The 25,346-nt window shown below is 40.0% G+C and overlaps 1 protein-coding gene across 2 annotated transcripts in view; it reads left to right on the top strand.

Annotated features, from left to right (window-relative positions):
- The first annotated feature begins 1,598 nt into the window (after nucleotides 1-1,598).
- UXS1 (UDP-glucuronate decarboxylase 1) overlaps nucleotides 1,599-25,346 on the top strand; it is a 55,899-nt gene continuing 32,151 nt past the window's right edge. Inside the window, exons 1-5 of one of the 2 annotated variants that reach the window (XM_059466711.1) lie at nucleotides 1,599-1,763; nucleotides 13,788-13,815; nucleotides 16,466-16,514; nucleotides 18,611-18,654; nucleotides 22,129-22,189. In XM_059466711.1, coding sequence (XP_059322694.1) covers nucleotides 1,667-1,763; nucleotides 13,788-13,815; nucleotides 16,466-16,514; nucleotides 18,611-18,654; nucleotides 22,129-22,189 — 279 coding nt within the window. In that variant the 5' untranslated portion in view covers nucleotides 1,599-1,666. Of the gene's footprint in view, nucleotides 1,764-13,787; nucleotides 13,816-16,465; nucleotides 16,515-18,610; nucleotides 18,655-22,126; nucleotides 22,190-25,346 lie in introns of those variants that run through there. The other variant, XM_059466712.1, reaches the window with a different exon arrangement.

Below are 25,346 nucleotides of genomic sequence, written 5' to 3'. Positions count from 1 at the left end.
TCCATGTAGCCGGAAGCAGCGGAATGAACTCACAAGTTAGAAATAGCAAAGACAAATCAAAGGAAACAAAAATCAAGAGGAAAGGAGTGGCCTTATAATCAGAGCCCAGGGTTAGGAAATCTCAATTCTTAAGGCTTCCTGAAAAAGTCCCTTTTCTTCCATGGGTCTCACAGAGGGGGATATTCTTAATCACTCTGCACAGCACCTCACTGCACTTACCCTTCTGACTCTCCCACATTTGTTTCACTGACTTTACTCCTTGTAATAAGGAGTTAACGCTTGTTAACTGTGTGAGCCTCTGTTTGACTGAGGTCATAGTTTCTTGCTGTAAACAAGCTGCATTTCTATACTGAAAAGAAGAATTTATTTCAAGAACATTTGCTCTTGCAGTCCTCTCCCGTGGGAGGCAAGTGTGAGAAAGAATATCCCGTACAAAGTGTGTGGAGGCCACACTACTCAAGGGGAAGGTCAGGTTGTGGAGAGAGATTTCTCTTCAGATTAAGTGTAGTTGCTGGCAGGAGAACATGTTTTGACACATGAAGAAGGCACCTACCCCTCCAGGCAAATACCAATCTGCAGTTTGCAACAGGCCACTAGGACTTGAGATAGAAGCTGCAATAAAAATGTAATTGATTTTAAACCAACTGCAATCTTGTTATCCTGAACAGGGGTAAAGTCATAAACTACAAGCTGGCAGAGATGTGGGGGAGAAGGGGGAAATCCTCACATTTTTCATTTACAGAATCACGGAAAGGGCAAGATTGGAAGGCACCAGAGCAGTTCATCTGATCCAGCCTCCGTGTTCAAACAGCATCATCCTACTGCACCTTGAGGGGGGACGTCATCACAGTCTACAGCTTCTCACATGGTGGAGGGGCACGCACTGATGCCCCTTCTCTGGCAGCCAGCAACAGGACCTGAGGGAATGGCCTGAAGTTATGGCAGGGGAGGTTCAGGCTGGGTATCTGGCTTTTTCACCCAGAGGGTGGTCAGGCATTGGGACAAGGCTCCCCAGGGAAGTGGTTACAGCACCTAGCCTGGCAGAAGCATCTGGATAATGCTCTCATGCACATGATTTAATTATTGGGGGTGTCCTTTGCAGGGTCAAGAATTGGACTTCATTATCTTTGCGGGTCCTTTCCAACTTAAGACTATTCTGTGATTCTGAAAAATTGCATCCAGGTGGTTGTCCTTACAATGCAGATACGGAAAGCACATTGAGGACGACGCAAACACCGCTTTCAAAGCACCAGGTACCGAAGGTGCCAGCGCCACACGTGCTGTGTATGTGTGTCCACGCCTGCCTGCTCATTCCAGCAGGTCACTTTCCAAGGACCTCCACAGTGGCAGGCGACAAGTGACCAAGCCCGTCCGGCACTGAAGGGCCCTGAAAGACCGGGCGCACTCCATTTCCCGGGCACCCCGCAGGGAACCCGCGGCCGCGAAACCGAACCGCGTGTCATGAGGGAAGCGCGGGCCACGCGCATGCGCCGCCACCGCTCCGGCCGCGTCCGTGGCCCGGGAGGGAAGGGGCGGGCGGGGGAGCGGGCGCGCGCTGCCGCCGCCGCGCCTGCGCGGGCGGTTCCGGGGCGGGCGGAGCGGGGCCGAGCGGAGCCGTGGGTGGCCGCGGCCGTGCCCGGCGCTCTGCGTGCCGCTGCCGCGGGGCATGGTGAGCAAGGGGCCGCTGCTGCGCCTGCTGACCGCCATCAACCGCAGGAGGATGAAGCTGCTCATGGGGCTCGCCTTCGTCGCCTACGTCGCCTGTGAGTGAGCGGGGGTGGGGGCGGGTCTGGCACGGCCATTCATTGCCCGCTGGCACGGCGCCCCCCGTGCCCTCCGCCCGCCGTGCGGGAGAGGAGGAAGAGGAGGAGGAAGGGGACGAGGAAGATGTGGCGGCGGCACCTCCCGCGCCCCGTTGCGCTGCCCGGTTGCGGGCGCGCCGCAGCGCGGCTGCTCCGGCCCGGCGGGGCAGGGGCTCCCCGCGGGAGGCTCCGGGCGCGGGGCTCGGGGCTCCTGCCCTGCCGGAACTTTCCTGCCTGTGGCCCTGCCGGTCTCCCCCGGCAGCCGGCGCTCCTCTGCCCCGTCCCGAGGGCTTGCGGGCACCGGTGCGGGCGGGACGCGGCTCCGCGAGTGTTTCCGCAGCCGCTCCTGCCCTCAGACCGCGCTTTGTCCGCCCCGATCGCCACCTGGTAGCGGTGAGCAGCCCTCAGGGAAGTTTTTCCAGGGTAGGCCTCGTGTCTGGTTTTTGTAAAATCCTCCCAAGTCCTTTGGGGGCTAAATAAATGTTTGTTTATTAACTCAGCGCGTAGCTGGAGTCTTGAGAGCCGGGGAAGAGGCACAGAGGTACTTTAGAAAATCTTAGAATAGCCAGTGTCGGGGATGTTTATGACTTCACTTACCAGCAGTGAGTCAGATAGATTTAAAATGGATTTAAAACGCTGTCCTGTCAGCTCTCTTCCCGCTCTCTTGTTTCTTCTCTTGCAATTTTAATTTATTTTGTTTTAGCCGGTTTTGTTTTCAGACTCGGGTAGATTCTATGCGGACAGCGCGATATCTTGTCAGTTCAGGTAGGGAGCAAGCCATTCTCTTGAAGGCACGCAGGTATAGGTGAGCTAGCTTTGGGGCTGAGTGTGATCACATTTCAGATCCTTCCTTCGGGTTTGGGAAGGTGGAGAGGTAGAGCACAAGTAATTTTGTTAGAGGAGTGGTGTTTCCTACCACAGAAACACAGCAATTCCCTTCATTGCCATATGTTATGGTCTTTACTGGACCTCACTATTTAGGTACCTCTGTTACCACTGAAGTTGTGTTTCAGCTCTGACTTTCAGGACAGTTTGTCCAAATGACTTCAAGTCCCTTGCATCCTGACAGCTTAATGTCAGTTCTTATTTTGAAGGGCTTACACGTTTTGCTAAGAGTGATAGTTTTCAAAACGAAAGTTAATAGGCTGCTGTGAAAACTGGATTTGAGTGGCAGATGACGTGGTCATTAGGACCTAGCTATTGATTATATTCTCTGGACAGTAATTGGTGTTTAGTTTCTAACTTGTAAGTAAAAGCCCTAAGGAGAAGCCTTCTGACTGCTTGGTTTTTTGGGATTCAGAAAAAAAGTGCAGGAGGAGAGGGACTGCAGGTCAGTGTGGCAAAAAAGTGGCTTGAAAAGGCAATAAGTTGGTGTCTGATGGGAACATGTTTTTTGCAAATCTAATATGCTGTGCTTTCCCATCTTTTGACTAGAGATCAAAAGTTGTGGAATCCTTAGGTGTCAGCTGCACAGTATGGTATGGTAGCAGATGCCACAGCTCTATCAGATTCTAGAGAATATTTTTTGTTTGCTTTTCTCAGGAGTAATTATTTATGATCCCATTCACCTACCCTAAAAGGGTACTCCTCACAATGTTACTGAATCATCACTACGCTCTGCTTGCAGTCAGATAATGCCTGACTGAAATAGCAGAGAATCTGAGAAAACTGAGCAGCTGGTGTAGGTGTATGTGCTGGCACTTCTTACATTCCTTCTTTCTGAAGTACTCTCCAAATGACTAAGTGTTTTTAGGCTGTGTGCCTCCTTTCCATGAATTTCCATTCAGTATTAGGGCATGGGCATTCAGACTTACAGACTTGCAGCATTCCATTTTACAGGGAATGGAATAGTTGGCAAGGATATTATTTTTTTCTGAACTAGAGGGTAAGACTTTTTAAATAGTGCCATTTTGTCAGCCTGTGTGTGAAAGCCTGAGCAAATGTTTTGGGAATATAATTTAGAAAAATGTTGTATTTCATAGAAATCGTTTGCCTTTGAATGCAAATTGGTTACAAAGGTGCCTGAAGAACTCTCTGTGCGAGTTTGCAAACTAGAGAAATAACTTTTTGCATGCAGTTGAAAGGCTGTGAGCTATTTCACTCTCAGGAGTCATTGAGTGGCTCTCTTGGTAGTCTCACACAGTGGTGGATGGCTGGGCTGTTTCAGTATCTCTGCTCCCCATCTATACAATGATTGAAATGTCTTTGTTGTGCCCCAGATGAAGGAACTGGTCTGGACTGAGGTCACCCCTTTGTGTTACAGCAGTTTGACGATGTGGGTATTCAGCAGCTGTTTGGGCCCAGCTGGAGGAGGTGGTGCACAGTGGTGGAATGGGAAAGAAGCCGGCAGTGCTGCTGGCAGGGTTGCCATCACATGCTTTGCAGGTCTGCAGTTAGCAGCCTGTCTCTGAAGGAGTCCTGTTTACTTTGGTTGAGGTAGCATCATGACATGATATACACTGTTAAGAGTCATGTTATAAAACCCCTAGAACTCCTTTATGGATTTCACTTGGTTCCCTAGTAGTGCTTAGAGCCAGAAAGATCCTTACTTTGGATTTGAATTAAGGTAGTATTTGATGCCTCATTTCTGTAAGTCTAATTTATTTTAGTTTTAAAAAATCATTCGCTTGAAACATTGTGCTATTCATGGTTTGTATGTATAAAAATAGAATCCAAAAGGAACATTTCTATGTAGAAGGCAATTAAAAGCTGTTGTGACTTAAGCAACTGTGTCCTGGAAAAAGGAAGGGAATAAAGTTTAAAATTTACCTTTACCTTTTCTGTAGGCCCTGGGTGAAAGGGGTGATGATGTTCCCCACTGCCCAGGTGATGAATTTGGAGATGGTGCAGCTAGCAAGCTGTCTGAATCACTCTGTAGTATGTCAGACTGCTAGTCAATTTTTTATTGATACTCTTCATAATTAACTTAGTTGACTCACCTTCAGCGCTGTCTTCTTCTGTGAACATTGCATGAGTATACTCTGCTACATATAGTGGGAAGCCTTGCCCTGAGGTTGAGTTTGCATTGCCCTTTTTTAAAGGGAAAAAAACTTCTGCTCCAACTTGCCTCTCATTTAACCCCCAGCAGAATAGTGCAGGAGTGCTAATGCTAACCAGAGTGGGGTGGAGGGGAGTGTGGAGGTGGACTCAACAAATTCTTTCAGTCATGAGCTCTACTTACATCATCTTGAAGCTGTTGTGAAACCACAGCTTCAGAACATGAGGTGATTATAGAAGTGAAGTGGGTTTAATTGATTTTTGTTTCTCTGTAATGAGAAATGTAGACAGATCATAAAAGAGCAGTGAATTAAATCAATAATGTTAAAAAACTTCAGTGTCCCCACAATATGAATAACTTATATGCAGGCTTGCAGGCTGAGAGTGTTATGTTTTTAAAAACCCCATTTGTGTGTTGGGATGTCAATACATAGACACCTTCAACTCACTCCCTTGGAAGTTTTAAGAGTATATTCAGCTTTATATGGACATGCAACTATGCCTCAGTGGTACTGTCTTTGCAGAATCAGAACCTATTTAAGTTGTTGGAAATACACTTAGAATCTTGTAGTCAGGATTTAAAGACCAGAGCTCATCAATCTGCATGGTTTGGTCTAATCTTGATGCTACTGTAAATAATCGGCTGATGTATGACAGGGCAGTTCTTAATGCATGTTCTTAATGAAAAAGTTAAGAGCTCTATTTTGGTAAAGTAGAACAGTTCTCTTTACTCATTTGTAGATCAAATGGTTCTCAGGAAGTATATCAGTTGCCTTGTTCCTTTTCCAAGGGGAAAATGGAATAGTAGGGTGCTGTCATGAGACCCAAGCTTAAGACCTCATTTCCTTTGTAAGATAAGATATAGCAGAGCTATTAGAACAACTTAAAAATGAAATGTCAAAATAATGTGAGGGAAGTACATCCTGTAGTATAGTGGTCTGACTTTTCACAGCATTGTTAGTTTCCATGGTTGTTATCCTTTGTTTTATAGGATTAGCCATTTATTTTTGTCAGATTTTCATCACTAGGAAGAATGCAATGTTCTCTTCTCAAAATATCGAGGTGTGAGTGAGCTTTTCAGTTTAAATCTCACCAGCCCCTTGCATGCTGCTTGTCTTGCATATGTTCAAATGTTACTTAATGTTTTGTTTTGATAAACTTTTACTTCCACTTTTCATAGTAGAAGAGCAGTTATCAAGTTGGTCCTGCCCTGTTGCTTCAGGCTGTCTCAATGTTATTCAGCATCAGAAATCTTCCTTCCCCAGCCATTTTTAACTAGATGTCAGGACTGATTGGCCATGGAAGGGTTCAAAATGGTTGTGCAGGACATCAGGCTTACTGGCTGGGTTCACATTCACCAAGTTGCCTTTCGTTTGTGGGTTTATGCAGATAAGCTCACTGTTGTAAGAGCTTCCACTTCCCTGCTCATCAGGCTTGCAACTAGCTGTACTCCTGTAGCTTATGAAAATTTGTTCATGCTTCAGTTGTTTGTCAGGAATAGATGGACTCTGAGTATGCCTTGCTAGCCATGATGTTTTAAAACAATTTTTTACATCCTGGAAAAATTGATCTCTCTCTTATCCTCTCTTATTCCTCTCTTATCTCCTTTTAATATTTGTCTTTAATCTTTTTCCCTGCACTTAGTATTTGTCTCTTCTGCTCCACGTGCAGGAGACAGCCCTGTCATCATTCCACTCAAGGATGAACACTCCTAGAGCTTCCACCTTCTTTACCCTCTTTTTTTGCAAAGGGGAATATTTCTCTGACATTTATATTGCTTGTCTCTTATTTTCTAAGGTTAGTTGACCAAGCAGAGTTTGGATGAAACTGGTAGTTTTCAGCATCTCATTTATGGACTGGAGAGAAGGAGAGGTGGGGGTTATGGCATCAATTTACCTCAAGGGGTTTGTGAAGTTAGCTGGGAAAAGTGAATTTGTTTGTTACAGTGCTGACCATTGGGACATTCTGTGAGTCTACTGAAATCAATCTTAGCTATCACCAGATGGGCCAGTGGAGGAGCAGTGGTAAGAATGATATGCTGAAGGTACAAGGCAGGAAGGAGTAAGAACAGAGAACTGGAAAAAAGACTTAATAGAAAATTTCAAGAGAATTTTCCATCTGGAAAACTAAGAACAAAATTCAGCTATAAAGTGATGATGCTAATTGATATGGAAGAAAAAGTACCCTTGGCTACCTTCCCATGCAGTATGAATCTCCATTAACTCTTGTAAAGAAGAAAAATTTGCATAATGTTATATCTCACAGCTGTGTGAGAGTATGGGCTTGCCAAGGTTTAAGCATTTGTTCTTAAGAGAGTGGAGAAATTTCCTGGTGATTGTGTTGCCTTTGTTTTGCTAGTTGATGACTAGCTGAAGGGTTGACATAGAGCTGCAGTAATGCTGTCCAAGATACAGAGAGAGCATCTTTCCCTTAGCAAGCCCTGTGTGGTTGTGTCTGTGATACTTCTCATGTGGGAAAAGTTCTTATCTGCTGTCTTTGATTTGGGGCAGGAAATCTTGTACTGTTGAGCAAGGCATCAGTTCAGGAGATGCAACAAGAACTATTTGCCATACAGAGATCTGTGTAGACTTACCAGAGGGGTATTTTTTAAAAATCTTTTTAAATATTCAAGTTGTTGTACTTTCCCCAAAGGCATAATCATAAACTTCACTCAGGAAAGTGACATTTCTCAATACAAAGTTATGATTAGTAATCGTATGTTGTTGTCTCCACTAATATTGCAAAATACTCTCATCAGTAAAATAATTTTCTAAAGCAAATTGACATACTGCTGGAATTACACATGGGCTACAGCTGAGACGTTTTTTTTATTCTTATGGAATCAAGACTATAAAAGGTGATTTGAAATATATTGGCCAAATCATAAAATGGTTTGCATTGGATGAGACTTTTAAAGATCATCTAATCCAGCCCCCCACTTCCCAGGGGGAATGTTCTACATCTTTTAGTAGAACAGGTTGCTTAGAGCCCTGTCCAACCTCATGTTGTTTACAGGTGTGGGCCATCCACAACTTTTCTGGGCAACCTGTTCAGGCTTGGCACTTCCATAGTAAAGAATTGCTTCCTTGCATCTTACTTAAACCTACTGTCTTTCAGGCTAACACCATTGCCTCTTAGGGGTCCTCTCACTACAGGCCTTGCTAGAAAGTTTTTCTTCATTGTTCTTGTAAGCCCCCTTTAAGTAAAGCCACAGTAAGGTCTCTTCAGAGCCTTTTCTTCTCCAGGCTTTTCTAGCCAGCTCTCTCAGACAGTCCTGGTAAGAGAGGTGTTCTATTCCTCTGACCATGTTTTGTGACCCTCCTCTGGACCCTCTCTGACAAGTCAATGTGTTTCTTGTCCTGGGAGCCCTAGAGCTGTATGCCAGTGGTGTCTCATGAGAGTGGAGTAGAGAGGAAGGATCACCTCAGTTGACAGGGTGACCACACTTCTTTTGGTGCTGCCCAGTGTTTTTGATTTGTTTTCTGAGCTGAAAGTGCACATTGCCATTCCATGTCCAAATTTTCTACTAGTACCCCCAGGACCTGCTTGACAGTCCTCTTGTAACCCAGTCTGTACTGGTACTGGTGATTGCTCCAACCCAGGTGCAGGACCTTGCACTCTATGAGGTTCATGTTTGCCCATTACTTAAGCTTGTCCTTGTCCCTCTGGATGGCATCCTTTCCCTCAATACACTTAACAGCTTCATCTGCAGACTTGCTGAGGATGCACTCAGTGCTGTGTCTGTGTCCTTAATGGAGATACTGAGCAGTACTGGTCCCAGGGCACCCCTCTGATGGACACCAGTTGTTACTGATCTCCTCTGGGCACTGAGCCCTGGGTGCAGCCACCCAGCTGCCATCTCTTGAGTAGTCCATCAAAGTCATATTTCTCCAGTTTAGCCACAAGATATTGTGTGGGAAATAATAGTTTCCTAAAGAAAATTGTTGTATTTATGTTATTAAATATGTACAATGATTAAATTAAAACTTTAATGCAATTGTATTAAAAAGTATTTTATTATTTCCCTTTACATGTGCTCCCTTTTTGTCAGGTTTGTGTCTGGAAACTAAAACCTTATTTCTTCTAGGAGACTGAAGTTGCTGAGTGACTGTTGAGAGTCAGATTTAAGCAAAAAAAAAACCAAAAAGAAACCTAAACCCTTTTTTGAATGCTGTTGCATCTCTCTGAAATGGAAAGTTTGAAGCAATTCACTTTGGATGTTCAGAGCATACGAGTTTGCTCTAAAAATTCTGATTATGACTATATCAATTCATATTATTCCTGCATGCTGTTTCTGTTGATAGTGAAATCTATTTGTAACAAACATCATCTTGTAATCTCTATATTTTGTGGAGCAGAAGTTGAAAGGTGGCTGATACAGGGAAAAATCTCTGTGCTTTCAGCTAAATCTATTTAGACAAAAGTTTGTATAGAAGTTTCTTTAACAGTCCTGAAAATGCAAACAACAAAGCAATTGGGAAAGAATATGGTTTTAAAAGAGATTGCATCTGTTTTGGTACTCTATGGACATCATGGTTTTGATTTTTAAAATATCTGTTTTAAAATGTATGTGATGCTGAAACTAGTGATGTCACTAATAATTTCAGATTGAGTGTATATTACTGTTGAGGGCCTGTAGTAGTTTGTGACTTGATTTTAATGTCATTTAAAGAGACCCAGAAAGGAGGGATAAAGATACAGGGTTCTTTCAGGATTGTGTTTTTTTCCACCTTTGGGTTGTGACAGAGTTGTTTTCTGGTTCCTCAGCCTGTTATGGATGAGTTAATGATGGCATACAAGGTTCTCTTGGTGTAGTAACCTGTATTTGATAGAAACCTGTACAAAAAGTATTATTGCAAAGATGACAAATTTAAAGAATATTCAGATGAAAACATACATCCAATTCCTGTGTTTGGAGGACCTGGAAAGGGAACGCTTGCTATGAAATGCAGCTGGTTAGAGTTAGAAAGTCTGACTGTGATATTGAAGTGTCCACTTAATAGTAGATGCTCAGCAAAACCCTAGCCAAATACTTGGGGTTTCTGTTGTATTTTTCAAGTGTGATTTAACAGATTTTATATCTTGTGTTGTTGTGATTTGGGGTTTTTTTGTTGTTGTTGTTGTTTTGGTTTGTTGTTGTTATTTGGGTGATTTTTTTTGTTGTTTTTTTTTTGTTGTTTTTTTTCTTAATGTAGGCATGGTTGGTTTGTATCCAAAGGATAGCTCCTGGACTATTCCTTTGCTATCAGTATCCCTGTCATTCCAGTCCTCTGCATTCAGCATCATTTCAGAATGCGGCTTCTCTAGAAAAACTAAACAAACTTTTAAATTTTCAGGATTGTAAATATATTCAGTAGGAACAAAACCAACACCAAATTCTTTACTCATATATGGCTAATTGCCTTTAAGGGAGGTTTGAGAAGTCTTGAAAACCTACAACAATTTTACTGTAAGACTGTGCCTGCCGGGTACTTACAGCTTAATCTCAGTGGCTGGGGAAAGCAACAAAAAAGTGTTTGAGTTTTCTACAAACCTTGAGTGATTAATGTTTAGTCAGATAAATGGAAATACCTCTTTAATAAAAATACCGTGATTGCAGCATTAAGAAACCTTTTATTTCTTTTATTTCTTTTTCTTTTTTTAAAACAGGCTATTTTAGAGAGTTCTTCATCATTTTACTCAAGAGATGATCCTTGAGTCCTTCCCTGGAAGCCTTCACTTTAAAGTATAATGTCTGTGGGAATGATTAATGATTAATGTACTTTACTCTTCATAGTACTTGCAATTAATCCTTGCAAAAATGCTGCAATAAAAATTATTTATTTTTTTGTGAAAAGGATGCAACGGGGAAAAAGACACCTCAAATAGGTGCAGTCCTATTTTTACTCTTCCTACAGCCCATTAAACCAGGCTCCAACAATTCAGATATTCTGCTCACTTCCCTAATGCCAATTTACCATGACCTTAATCAGTCATTGGGTGAGGTTTACAATCCGTCTTTGAAAGTAGAACCCCTGTCTCCTTCTGTTGTAGGTGAATGTCTGAATTGTTAGGATACAAGTCATGCTTCTTCCAGTGAATGATGAATTCTTCTCTTGCACAGAGTTTCAGTAGATGGCAGGAAGACTATATTTATGAATGCCTTCTAGTTGGATAAGTTGGAAGTTCTTCACAGAGTATGTTCTGTGTGGCTGTGGGGGGTGAGGATGTTAAATCTCTACAGTCTGAGAATTGGCACAGGACTATTATCCTGGATTAATACCTTTTGGCTTAAAAGATTTGGCTTTAGACTTGAATTTTTAAAACTGGCTTTTACAGTGAAGCTCTGGGTTGTGTTAGTGTTTGCTCAAATTTGGTCCATTAGGAGTCTCATGCTTTTGAAAGCTGGGTTTGTGTAGTGCCTAATTTGTGACCTTGCTGATGTGGAAGATTTTTTTAACCATCTGTGTTTGCAGCTTTTGGGGCCTGAACTTGATGGGCCTGTCAAGTGGTTTTGTGATGCCTGTAAGGATTTTCATCTTGAATTTAGGCTTATAATTTTCATCATTCTGCTTGTGGATTTGGACCTACTTACCTCTGTGTTTCCATGATTCTTGCCTGAGTGTCAAACCAGCATTGACTTGACCTTTAGGGCAAGGAAATCCTCTGTGAGCCAGGCGTGATTCTGGTTCTGCTGCTGGGTAAGCACGTTATATAAACAGCTCTGTATTTGGAAGAAAAACAGCCAAACCTTATTTCCACTCTTGTACAAAAATGTTAGCTCTGATCCCTTCAACCTTGGTGTAAGCTCCATGAGAGCACCAGTAGCCAAAGAGGTCCTTTTGAGAATTGCACATTCAGAATCCTTTATGAAGGCAGTGAGTATGTTGAAGTGAGTTTTTCCAACATCTCTGTACACATGAGAGACTTCAGGGTTCTTCATATCTCTCTGTATGATAGTTCCTGAGTGATAAATTTTGCAAATTTTTTTGCAATTTTTTTTTTTAGCAGTACCCAATACAATTTGTAAAAGTTTAATGCAAGGTCATGTTCTCCTACAGAACTGAGATATCAAAAGCAGTGTTTCTGCAAGGATGTGAATGCCTTTCTGCGCTTCCCTTCCCTGCTGTGCACACTGAGCACACACAAGTCACATGTTTTCTTTAGGAAGCCAGTTCCTTGTGTGCAATGTGGCTTCACTGTCTTTGCAACAAAACTGGGAGGGTGGTATTTGTTGCAACTGGCAACTCCTTTTTTTTTTTCCTTCAGTCAATTCCTACTTCACCAGCTAAGCCAGATGCTTCCTGCCACTGCATAACCACTTACATTGTTTTCTGTAGCCCAGAAAAATTATTCTGTGTAAGTGTAGCTCAGTCCTGTTTAACTGAAGAATTCTGTACCTGTTACTGCCAGATTGTCATCACTCATTGAAAGAAAAGTAGTTTTTTCATTAGTGTTGTCATACATAATTCTAAAATCCTAGCCAGAGGGTGAATAACTTGAATTTACTGTGCTGGACACTGTATTTCGTTTTCACCACATTCAATTTACTTTATCTAGTTAACACAAAATCCAGGTTATTTAAAAATTCTGTTGGATTTTATGGGTCATTTGTTGTAATATAATAAAGCTTCCCTATCTTTACCCCAGAAGATGACAGGTGGTTTTATGGTATCACCACAGATAACAGAGCCCTCCTACAGTTTATTTCTTATTCTGTCATGAATTCCTTTGAGTTACTCGTGAGTTACTCAGCAGCACTCAGCACTTACAAACAGTTCAGTAGCTTTCCCATCCCCTGAAGGCTAGAACAACTGCATTACTGAATCCTTATTTGTGTCCTCCCCACTCCTCCTTCCTGGGAACGTCTCATTTCTCCTGCCTAGAAGGTGCCTGTGACTGTAGCAGTATTTTTTGTTTTGTTTCTGTAACACCTTATCCATGAGCTCATTGAGTAATAGTGATGGAAATGTATGTGCAAAGCCTAAAGGTAGGCAAAATATTTTACAGCTTACAAAATCTGGGGACACTTTAGAAATTTTCTGTATGTATGGTAATGCTGTGTATAGGCTACTCCCTAAGACCCAATGTAATTTGGTCCTTAGCTTGAGCCTTGTCCCTTAAAGAGCAACTCCAGAATGATTTTCTGGAGATGTTTGGAGTATATTTCTTGTGTTGCTTGTTTTGCAAAATCCCTTACATAACTGTTCCACGTTAAACTTGTTTATCTTGATGATGCAAAGTTGTCGAGTGTTCCTTGTCAGTGTAGCCTGGTTTATGGCTTCTAATTTTTTTCACTTTAACCTGCATTCTGTTTCCTAGTTGAAAGTTAAAAGTAAAGTCAGTGTTCTCATAGTCTTCCTATAATCTCCTAAGCCCTGACCAGTTATATCTTTTGGTCTTTGATTTTTATATGGTGATTTATCTTTCTATAAAACTTTTTCCATACAAACAGTAATAAATGAGTTTTGTTTGCTTACTGAGGCATTGTAAGTTATATTGCTTAGGTGTCTTATGTGTTTACATCACATTATATATGTATTTAGACACAATTATATGTGCATACAAGCATTTGCTACCTTTAATGCAGGACTCCTGAGGCACCTCCTTGGAGTGGTTCAGCTCTAGTCTGTAGTGGCCAGTCTTTTGTCACTCTGCAGTTTCCAATTTGTGTGGTTCAGGTCCACAGGGCTGGTTTCTTGCTCTTGTCATTTTTTCCAGTATCCTTAATAAACAAGTTGAGTGTTCTGATTCATCCAATCTGTGTGCAGTCCCAAATTACAGGTTAAATAATTCCTGTGTATTTTTTTACAGTCACATGTAATCTCATCATAATTCCACCCATACTCTGAAACTGTGTTCTAGACACTTACGTATGGGAGGTGTATATGTAACTTTGTTTGTGATTGACATAATATTGTCTTAAATTCCTTCTGATGATAATAGGAAAAAATTACTTCAGGTACTGCTATATGACATTGTAATGTTTTCTCTCTTCTTATTTTCCAGCTGTATGGGGAAACTTTGTCAATATGAGGTAAAGTATAAAATTTTTGTATTGACTATCCTTACCTTTAATAAAATTAACTTACTTTCCTATCAATATATATAAAGCAGAGAGAAAAACAGCAGCTCACGCTGTTGTTTGGGTGGTTGCTAAGAAGCTGATACCATTTTTTTTTTAAATACAAAATTATTGTATATTTGCTATAGATCTCATCTGGAATTTTACTGGCACTTCATCTGCTTTTGTTTGCACAAATTCATCTTCTGATTTTGGCCAGTTGGTTGGCATACCTGTTTGTATAGGCTTGGATTCTGCTTTTCCTTAGCACAGATGTGACTGTATCTCAGTGATAATGTCGGCTTAAATATTGAAGAGCAGCACATTCTCCACTGCTTCCCATTATTAAATTTCTATACCTAGAATCAGAAATGTTCTTTGGAGAGTTTTTCCACCTCCACAGTTAATTGGTAGAAAATCTGATTATTTAACTGCTGAAAAGGAGAAAATCCTGCATTGTCCTCTAGAATTTTTTTCCTTTAGAAACAGAAAGACAATATGTATGCAGAACATGCAGATTTCCACATTTCTGCTTGCATGTGAATTTGTCCTGCAGGAAAATTCACTGGGAAGACACAGCTGCAAAAGAAATAGAAGAGAATATGGCGACAGCTTATTCCCTACAGCAAAGTCATTGTGTATAGAGGACAGAATATTTTACCATGTTGTTTTGCTAGTAAAGGATTTTGGTTTTCTGTTGCCACTTCTAGCAGCACGTAGTAAGGAAAGATTGAGACAAAATAAGAATAATAGTAATGAATTTTCTCTAGGCTCTAATGCACTCATGACAGCTTACCCTGGGATCTGTTCCTATCACAGGTGGTCCACTCTGCTCCTCTCAGAGTTTCCCACCCTTGATGCAAAGAGTGCTCAGCTGTCAGGCAAACAGCTGCTGGGCTGCTGTGGGTTGCAGATGGAGATATCAGTTAGATTACCGTGTTATCATGACCAGTGAACTATGGCAGCTTAGCAGCTGTTACATGAGCAGCTGATCATTTCTTAACAAAGGACAAGAACCTCAGAGAGGGGTTTGAGGAGGACAGGTCGGTGTGGGATCCTGATATTCTGGTTTATTTCCTGATAAGCTGTTCTTAAAAATTCTGCCGCTGGCTGCCTCTGAATTCTTATTTGAGATGTCCTTTTTAGAGCTGTTGAGGGTGAAAATTATTTCTGAGGGACTGATGTTGGTCCTCAGCCAGTAGGATTGTCTTCATTAGGAGGAAATGCCCATGAAAAATTAGGTTGCAGAGTGAGTTGCAGGATTTTACTGTGAGTAAAAAACAGTAGGAACTATTTTTGAGGGGAACTTTTTAAATTCTGAGGGGATTTCCATATTTTCCTTCCTCACTTACAAGAGAGGAAAGACTATGTTCCACAGTTGTTTGCATAGTTTTTTGTAATTTTCTGTTACTTGGGTAAACATTTTCAAAATCCTCCAGGATAGCTTAATACCACTTCCTCATAGTACAACCATTCAACATTAGCTTCAGGGTTTTTATTGCCACTAGTGCAATAAATGACAACTTGGTTTGAACAGATGGTTCAGGGAATGTGTGTCTTACTGTTGGAATTTACTGTATTCTTTAGAGGTACAAATGAATCTGGTCAGTAAGGTCTTTGGCTCAGTAATAGGCAGTTAACTTTCTTAAAAAGTGAGAGTTTTACAGAGGGTTATGAAGGGAATCATTGCTTTAACTTCTAGCAGTGTGGTGTATATATATATATATATATCTGCTTAACAAAGGATCTTCTGTTTCTCTAGGTGTAATGAGTTCAGGTCCCAAGTAAAGGAGCTCTGTTTTTCACTTGAAAGAACTGCATTTTATGTTGGATACCCATGATTCCTCTAGTATGCCAAAACTTTAACTACTGTGAGATAAATAATTCCCCTTTCAGAAGGTTTAATTGAAAAAAACCCAAAAACATAGTAACACAAATGTTAGGAAAATTGCATAACCTTGATACAAGAGGTAGAATTTAAAAATACATATTCTACACTTGTAAAAATTTACTCAAAAGTGAGACACTTTACCCAATTAGATGCTAAATAAGACCACACAGATTTGTGCAAGACACTGATCTTTTTAGACAGTATTCTATTTTCATGAGTTACCACAACATACTTCATCCTTGGCCTCATGTCAATGAGTAACATTTGTGTGAGAAGTCAGTATTGCCCATCAGGCTGTTACTGAAGATGTGTTTTAGTGCAGTTGGGGGTTTTTCCCATGTGTTTGGAAAAGTTCAAAGTCAAAGTGGGATACATTTGCCAAAGGGAAAAAGTGTAAGCATACAGTAAACAGAGACCCTCAAAGAGACATTTTGGGTCTTTGCACAGTAAATTTGCACCAGTAATTAGACACTTTTCTAAAATACAGGTAATTTTCTATGTAAAATGAGTGTCATTTTTATTTGTACTGGTTTTTCCTGTGGGCTTGGTTCACTTTCTGCCGAACTGATGGATTTCAATGGAAATTAGACCATCCTCTTTAATTTGTTCTAATTATGTTTTTGAAAAATACTAACTTGAGGTGCTTTGAGAATGCTGCTTTAATATGATGCAGGTGCAGTGGAGCAATTATTGCTTAGGTGTGGATTAATTTTTTTCTTTTCTTGCCCACAGGTCTCTTCAAGAAAATGGGGATCAGAAGGTGGAAAGTAGAATAGAGGAGGTTAGTTTGCTAATAGTTGTAATCTGTTTGGAGTACTCCATTTTACTCATTTCATATTGAAGTGGTATATTTAATTGTATCTCCTTACTCTTGATTCTGCTAAAACCAAAGCATTGGATTTTTGTCTGTACATAAGTTTTTGAACTATTCTTTGCTCTAGTGGAGTTTCTAACATTGATCTCTGACTCCACTTTATTTTCATTAAAACCTTTCTTGATAGTGATGGATCTGCTGATACATTTGCTGCAGAGACTATGGTAGAATCCTCCCAAGAACTGTTTTATTTGTAACTTTAAGGATGTACACAAATTCGTTTCTCTGACTGCCTTACAAAATGTGAAGTATTTACAAGGTGCATTACAAATTTGAAGGTGCCTAAAATTGCTTTGCTTTGTTCTTAACTAATGAATAAATATAGCAATGTTGGTGGCTGGGAAGGGTGTGCAGTGCCAAGGCTTTAAGCACAAGTCCTGACAATTTCTGGAGTAGATATGGGGACTGAACTTACTGGTGGTTCAGGACTGCTGTGCAATACCTCTGAATTTCCATTTCAGCCTCAGTTTATTGTGAAATATTGAGAATGTGTGCAATGGATGTTTCTCCAAATGTTTCAGCCTTCCAGTGTAATAACAATAAAACAAAGTATTAAATGGATAGAGAAGTCCTTGAGCTCGATACCCCCTTACCCTTGTTGTGGGTATGTGTTCCTGTACTTGTGTAGCCTGGTCTGCCTAGTGTCTTGTATTCCAGCAGGTTTGTATAGCAGTTGTTCCTCTGAACACAGTGAGCAGCCTACTGAGATTGCTTAAAATCAGTGGAGAGCCTGTTTTCTTAGTTTGCCTTTTGCATTTCTCTTTCTCTTTTTTTTTGGTTGGTTTGTTTGAATTTTAAAAAAAGAGATTCTGATAAGTGTTGCAGCAAGCATTGTGAAAATTCCAGTTGTTTAAGAATGATGAAATATTTAAAATTCAATGTGTAGATCAGAGTTACTGTAAGGTGTGAGAAGTTGGACGTTTCTGGATCTTATTTTTAAAGTTGCACTTCTATAATGTCTTACACCATCAGAATAACTGTTTCAAGAATTATTTGCTATTCCACAGAGCTAAATATTTAATGAATATAAATGATAATACCATATTATTTCCTCTTAACATGAATATGCAGTTTTATTCGGTTTATGAAGTTACTGAATTGTCTAGCTCTAACCAGAAGTATTTGTATAAAACAAATTAATGGTGGTTGCTGATGTGCTGCCACTTAGTACCAGTTAGAACCTCTGACAGCTTTCAACTTATGTATAGCCCAAGAAAGTAAATTTTGTGACAAGGCTTTAGTAAACTTAAAAACAAGAGTTCAGAGACTCCTGTTGAAATTCAGCAGGACTGTTAGAAATTTGGGTCCTGTGATAAAGATATTGAAACTGATGCCAGCCTAAATGATTCTCTTTTCTAAAGCCATGAAAATGCAAACAGAAGTCTTGGTAGGTGAACTATATTTTCTAACAAATTTCAAGATTCTATTAAGCCTAAATATAACTTCAAATCATGATGTAGAACATACTTAGGTATTTAAATGTGATATATCTTTGAATTTGCATAGCATGTTCTGAGAGAATTACAGACATTTCACTGGAGCTAATGCCCCTCTGACTGTGTCCTCTGTGTGCTTGTCTGTTGTCCATTTAAATAGTTGATGTTTCAATTACTGTCCCATTGTTCTGTTGCTGGATATAGATTACCTTTGACAACCTCAGACAAGTCACTTATGACTTCACTTTGTCAAATAGGAATCATAACATTGGATGTCCTTGTCAAGACTATGGTACTCATAGCCTTGAGATGTTTTGTTTTCAATGGTAAGTTAAGGGATTTCATTTCACACTTTTCTAGGTGATTTGATTTTTGGTGGAAAAGGTTCAAGGGTTTTTTATGTAAAGGAGGCTTTGAAATGTAAGTTTCTTGGAGTGTCTTCAGTAAAGAGCTCCATAGGAGACTGCTTGCCATGATTTCTGCTCTAAGGCAACTTCCTATGTGTGTCTTTTGTGATGTGAATCCTATTTTATTCTTCAAAGATTAAATGTTTTTCCTTTAATTTAGGTTGTTGCACCTCTAAGGGAGAAAATCAAAGATCTGGAAAAAAGGTATGTCATCTGCTGAATTTGGGAAGCAGCTCAAAGGCACTTTTTTTTTTCTGTAGCAGTCAGTTCTGCAGTTATAGGCTTGAAATAAATTGTTGGAATACCTTGAGAACCTTTGATTTGTTGTCATTTATAAGTGAGGGCAGGGCATTGAATGCTGAGGCATTAAAGGTTAAGCTATTCTGGCTGATTGATCCTACCAGATCAAGCTGGGCATGCTGGACTCTGTAAAGTTCAAATCCAGTGGAGGTATTTGCTATTTGGAGTCCAGGTGATGAATGGGTTACTGTGGTTTATGTCTGCTAGGACATACTGGTTTCATCTTCAAGAGACTTAAAGTGTGTTTTACCACACTTTTCCCATACTTGTGGTGGTTACCCTGCTTCAGCTACTGTGCAGTGACTTGCTTGTGCATTAAGATGTGTGTGTGTGTGCTTTGGATGAGCCTGACTGACCTGCTTCTCTCAGGATCTGTAAGGGAATGTGTTAGCCCTCACACTCTGCCTGCTCACTCTTGGGTCACATCAGTTCTCTGATCTGGGTGTCCTCATGGACAGATGATTTCATCACAGAATGAGGTCTGGTATGGCAGTGGGAACTGTCAGCTCTGACAAGGACATGCTGCTTTTGCCAGTGGTGTAGGGTTTTGCAGGTGACGCTGTTGGTGTCCCAGGCAAAGCAGAGTGCTGCATTCCAAAGGGTTAAGACTGGACTGTCCAAGCAGTATCAGTAAGCCCTCGTGGGGTATTGCCTACTGGTGGCTGTGCCCTCTTCCTCTGGAGAGGGGGCAGAATACCATTGCTGCTGGCCAGAGGTATGCTTGACACCTGCAGTACTTTGGTGTTCAGAGTTTTGTCTTGCCAGTGAGCAGCTGCCCTTCCTCCACCCACCTCTCCTGGGCTGTAAGGAAAAAAAAAAAAATTCAGTTATGTTTTTTACAATTGATTTGAAAGATTCAGTGACCTGCCACATCCAATTTATTTCAGTGAGAATACTGAGCTGGTTGCTCATCTCTTAATATGCACATGAACTTCATAGGTTGAACTAGGTGTGTATTGGCAATGTGAAACAAATTGTCAAACAATTGGCAAATGTGAAACAAAGTGTCACCACCTTGCTATTTACAATATTAAATTGATTTATTTAATCTTTGTTGATAGTTCAGTAAGCTTCAGCTTCAGTGGTGGGTAATCCAGGTATTTTCTTCTGCCATCCACAGAAGACCTCTGTGGGAGGGTATCCTGATTGGCTCTTGTTTATTAAATAATTGTTGTATTTTTTCAAATGAGCAATGAGTTTTTGAGTAGAACCATTAAGTTAAAACTTCTCCTATAAGCCAGATAAATACTATAAATACTATTTTCATGTGTATTGATAAGTCTTGTTTCAGAACTCTAGGAAAAAGGAGAAGGAATCAAGATATTTTTTAGCTCTGTATGAGCCAATCTGGAGATTATACTTTGACAAAAAGGGTGCTCTTATTATTGTGTTTTTATTATTTTTCAAATAATGTAGCCCTTTACCTCTGGTGGTTTAGCTGAGTGTGGGTTGTTGCAATTAATATTTTTTAAATTTTATATCTGTGTGAAATGGCAGTAAATGACTTCTCACTGTCACATGCCTGAAAGCTGATCCTGCTTGCAAAGCTTATTCTAGTGTCAATGTTTTCTTACTTCATAAGCAGATAAAACTTGAAAGCAAGCCATCTTCATGCTTTTGAGAAGCAGGAAAGACAAGAATTCCTTAATGCTAGTCTCATGACCAGAGATTATTTAACTGAAGCTAGACCTGTAAAGTTTTTATAAAGAATTTGTGCAGCAAAAGCATTGCCATGTCATTATCAAAGCAAGCATCAAGTCAAGATAATCTCTGTTTTGTTGCCAAAAGGTTTTTGGCTGCCAGACTCTCTCCCACTGCCTCTAAACTGCTACTGGTGTAATAGAAGGAGCAGAAATGGTTGTGAGGTCCTTTGGCAGCAATATGACCCCAGGCTGGATTACTACAACCTTAAAATAGTGGTCTTCAGAATGGAGGAGAGAGACTTGCCTTGCATCTAGTTATTTGGCACTTAAACTTATTTTGAACTCAAAAATCTCTTGTTATGAGTGAATTTTCCTCTCTATCTCAGAAAGGATATGGATTCCACATCTGCATTGTCTTTCATTTCTTCAGCATAAATCAAAGAAATGGTTAGTGACCTGTACAGAGATGTAAGGCAAGCGTAGGAAGCTTCTTTTTCAGTCTCCCTGTGTGGCTAACATTGGAAGGTTCCATTGCCATATTTCCCCTATCTGAGAAACTGAAAGCAGCTTTCATGCTGTGATGAAAATTGGATAAAGTATTGAAGCATCTGTGCTCTGGTGCTGAAGAATTCCTGTTGAGCCAGTACTGCAGGTTAGAAGCAGAGGAGGAGGGGGTGCTTCAGGATCACAGTTGTAGGGTCAGTTCAGTGAGTAGCTTTTGGTGAGGATAAGAAAATGTAACTTTTGGCATTTTTGGCTCTTGTATGCTACACCAGGCTCTCTCACCTGTGGACTTACTGGAGGAGAAGAGTAACAACAGCATGTGCAGTGTCATGCTGATGTTTAGTTGAGGGAAACCTGAGCTATTGAATTGCTAAGACTATGAAGCTAATTACTGAAATAAATAAAATTTACACCTTCTTTCAGAGGACTTTGTTGCAGAATGCATGCCAGGGAGAGAGAGAAGTTCTTCTAAGGTTTGAAGCATCAAGAGCTTGAGAGAGCACTTAAGATTCATATGTTGCCTCATTTTATTTTATGGTGGTTTTGGTTTGATTAAGTTCTTGTAAAGAAGATGCAAAAATTAAATTACTAGCTTGAAAATCATCAAATAAATGGCAGTCTAGCATGTCTAAGAAAACTAAGATTGGTTTTTATACTGAATAAAGTCTCTTGTGGAAATTGTTAAAATATCTTAAAATGTGTTTTTTCAACATTCTGATTGTAAACTTTATATTGATTTTTGTAAAACTTTAAGGCAAATTAAAACTTTATATTGTAAGTTTCACATTGAAACTTCAAGAAGTGTTTGAAGTCAATGTGGTAAGTCAACAAAATGTGTTCGAGAGCTTTTAAGAGGGTGGTTTGCCTTTTAAAACTTTAAAAAGAAGGCATCCAGTCACTGCTCATGTTTTATTGTTTTATTCTCTTCTGATGTCATGCCTGACACTTGTTCAGCTCTAAAAAGATAAAAGTCAGGTGTTTCATTATACAAAATCAGGGGTAAATTTTAAAAGCACTGTATGCAGATGAATTTTGATATTTTAGCATGCAAAGTCATTGTCTTGTGTTGACCCAGATTCTTTTTTAGAATAAAGGACTAAATATACTCTTAGCAGAACTTTAAGAGTGGAAGATTTTCATTGTAGTTTCTTACACTGCAAAGAGAGGTATGTGAAAGAAACCAGGCTGAAACTTACTTTGTTTTTCTTCTTTGTTTTGAAATGTTCCACAGTTTCACCCAGAAATACCCACCAGTGAAATTTTTATCAGAAAAGGATCGTAAAAGAATCCTGGTAAGTTTGTGTTTACTCAGAGGCTGTTTTGTGGAAATACCAAAAAATTCTGTTTTGTAGGATTAAAGATATGAGAAGGGAGGAAGGGAATTACCTTGGCTGTCATATGTGTTGCACAGGTTTTTTAGGGCACTGCTTCTCTTACTTGTGTTGATGTTCTCAAACTCAGCATATGAACAATACACGTGGACTCTGCTTTGGAAGTGTGACTTGCCAACTAAACTGCTTTTCCCTGTAACTTCTCAGAATCACATTGTAAAAGAGTCTTTGTGCTCCCAGATGGCTTAAACTTTCAGAGACTGGGAAACTTCTAATGCACATCTTAACAGGAACCTTGTGTGTCCAAATTGGGCAAAATCTAGTCATAAGGGTAGAAGAGAAGTTGCCCTGCAGGGAATGTTCATCTCTCTCTATCTTCTCTGTTGTTTCTGTTATTTTGAAGCATCATAAGCAGTTGAGAGTTGAAGAGGATGGCAGGTTAACTCAGGAAAAGGAGTTGTCCAGGGCATTCTTAAACTTAGTGAATTGTGCTGGAAACCAGCTTTCCAGCTTTGTCTGCAAAAATTTTGATGTTATCTGTGACCTAGATTTTTCCTTGTTTCTCTGTGTCTTTGTTGGGGTGGGGGGGATTGTCCTCATGTTTTGAAAGTAGAGAAAGTATAGCTATTTGAGATGTGGAAAACAGAGTATGAACTTCTGCTTCTGTAGTAATGAAAGTAAAGTCCACAACAAAACCCTGCTAACGTGCCTAACTTTACTGGTGCTTTTGTTTGCTTTGACTTCAAAATCCTGAAGAAAAAAACTGAAAATATGCAGAGAAAAATATTTTTCTGTGTATTTAGGCAATAATCTTCATTGCTACTGAAAACTTTCACAAAGTGTTACCAAATTAGTTTAGTTCTGCAGTGGTGTTCCGTTATTTTTATAACAGTCTGATGGAGACCTGTAAACTCCCAGTGCCCCTGTTGACTACAGAAAATAAACTGAGGAAAATAGAGGTTTAATTTTGAAAATTCCTAAATTGTGTACTTTGTGTGTTTGCAAGGGTCTTAATGTCATGTTTTCTGTGGAAGTGAGAATGTACTTCCATCAAAAGTGTCAGTGAAAGCTGTTAACAGGCTGTGGAGCTCTTAATGTTCACTTCCAGACTTTGCCACTGAAAAATACTGGATATTTTGTTGAAATTTGTTGCTTCAACAGAGATGGCAAATAGTTAGAATAGGAGAGTTTTCAGGGGACCTGGAGGTGAATAGCTTTTTGGTTCCCAGTGTATTTTGTAGAGTTTAAGTGACTACAGAGAAAACTGGCCAAAAGGAGTGGCAGGTTGTTCTGACTAGTTTTGTGCCAGCTCGGATGGGCATTCATAGGCCTCCTGCCCATGGGGCCAGTTACCTTCTGCTACAGTGTTGCTGTCACACTTCTAGAGGAAATAATCCCATGGTTTTTTGAGTAGCTGAAGTTCCCATAAAAATGTTGCATGGGACTTCAAAATTCTCAAGAACTAACCAGCCCAGTGAATTCTGCTAGATCACGTATTTTGCTTTGTATTTTGTTAATACTACATCTTCTTTCTAGAATGCATTCTTAATTGAACTTTTTTTTAATTCTGACTGCAGTCTCCAGCTCCAGCCTGGAGATCCTCACAGCACTGTCCTGACAGGACAACAGCTCTAGCAGTTAGTTTTTATTAAACAGCATCTCTCTGGAGATGATTTCTGGTTGTGGTGGTATCTCAGCTGAGACCAGATACCCTGCCACTTTCATTGAAAAGAGGTCTTCACCTTGTTGTGCATGATTTATCTATTTCCTGAGTTCTCTGAAGTGACTAGGCTGCAGGCTTTCATATGCAAGAGAAACAGTTCTGTTATGTGGAAGACAGTGTTGCCATTGGTTCAATCTATTGGGTGTTTTTTTTCTGAATTGAATATAGTAAAGTGATAAAAGCAGAGAACAAAAATATTAACATAATTTCCTTATGGGGCATAAGATGTTTTGAATCTGATTTCAGACAGCAGAAACATGTAATAAATAGACAAACCTGTAAGTGCCTGTGGTGAAGATAATTATCTCTAATATTTGTGCCTTTTAGTAGGTACTGAAGTTACCAAGCATACTAAGTAATGAAATATTTTCATTAATGTTGTCTTAATAAAGAATTCCTTTTTAAGACCCAAGCTGGTGCTCCAGTTCTGATGTGGATATGATTCTTGTACAATTTCTGATTATGTGGATTAATATGTCATTGTGATTTGCAGGAAGTAATATTTAGAAGTGATGCTTGTATCAGTAATTACAGGAAGGTTGTACAAAGAACTTCAGTGATAAATCATCTTTTCTTTTTTTTAATGTTGCATCAAGTAATGATAAAAAACATAATTTACATAGTTTTTTTTACTTTTCCAGGGGAAATTCAACTCCTTTTTCAATCATTTCTCAAGTTCTTTGTCTAATACCCATGGAAGTGATATGTTAATAAAGCAAACTTAGTTTCATCATAAAACCTACTTGTAGGTTTAAGGTAATTGGAAACTTCTTTCCAGACAGAATTGGTTTGTGCTTTTTTTAACCTTTTTTTGTGCTTTTTTCCTTCTTACTGTGTGTGTGCAGTTTTTTTCTGTGCTTTTAATGTTTTTTGCCTTTTTTGGTTGGCCTTGTGTTTGTTTTTTTTTTAAAGAGGGATATTGGGAAGAAGGCACTTCCTTTTACTGCACCAAAGACATATCTTGCAAGCATTGAGTTTATCTTCTCTAGTATCTTGGCAATAGACGTAGCAGCAGGAGATTTCCTTGGGCCTCAGTTGAAGGAGTAGGTTCAAGTCTTCTACAGAAAAATTTATCCTGGTCACCACAGAAAAGCCAAAACCCTTGGAACATTCAGCAGGGCTGCATCTTGTTTGCAAGTCAGGATATTTGCAACTCATGGCATTAGGTTTGCCATGCATGGGTTTGGATTTTTTCCTCTGGTAAGTGGTGACACATGGCAAAGGGCTGTTCTCCCTCAGTTACTGGTCTTCTGTCCTCATTCTCAGCATTCTGCAAGAAACCTGCTCTTCCCTCCTCTCTCTTGCAGCATAAGATGAGCCTTGAGATTCTTTCTTTAATTCCAGAGGGAATTTCTGCTAAATCCTGTTTCTTCTTCAGGTTTGTCAGGGAACTGA

This window comes from Ammospiza nelsoni, chromosome 2 (assembly GCF_027579445.1).
Source record: "Ammospiza nelsoni isolate bAmmNel1 chromosome 2, bAmmNel1.pri, whole genome shotgun sequence".
In the NCBI taxonomy this organism is placed as follows: Eukaryota; Metazoa; Chordata; class Aves; order Passeriformes; family Passerellidae; genus Ammospiza; species Ammospiza nelsoni.
The sequence above is the reverse complement of the archived record's forward strand: the minus strand, read 5'-3'. Positions and strand labels throughout refer to the sequence as shown.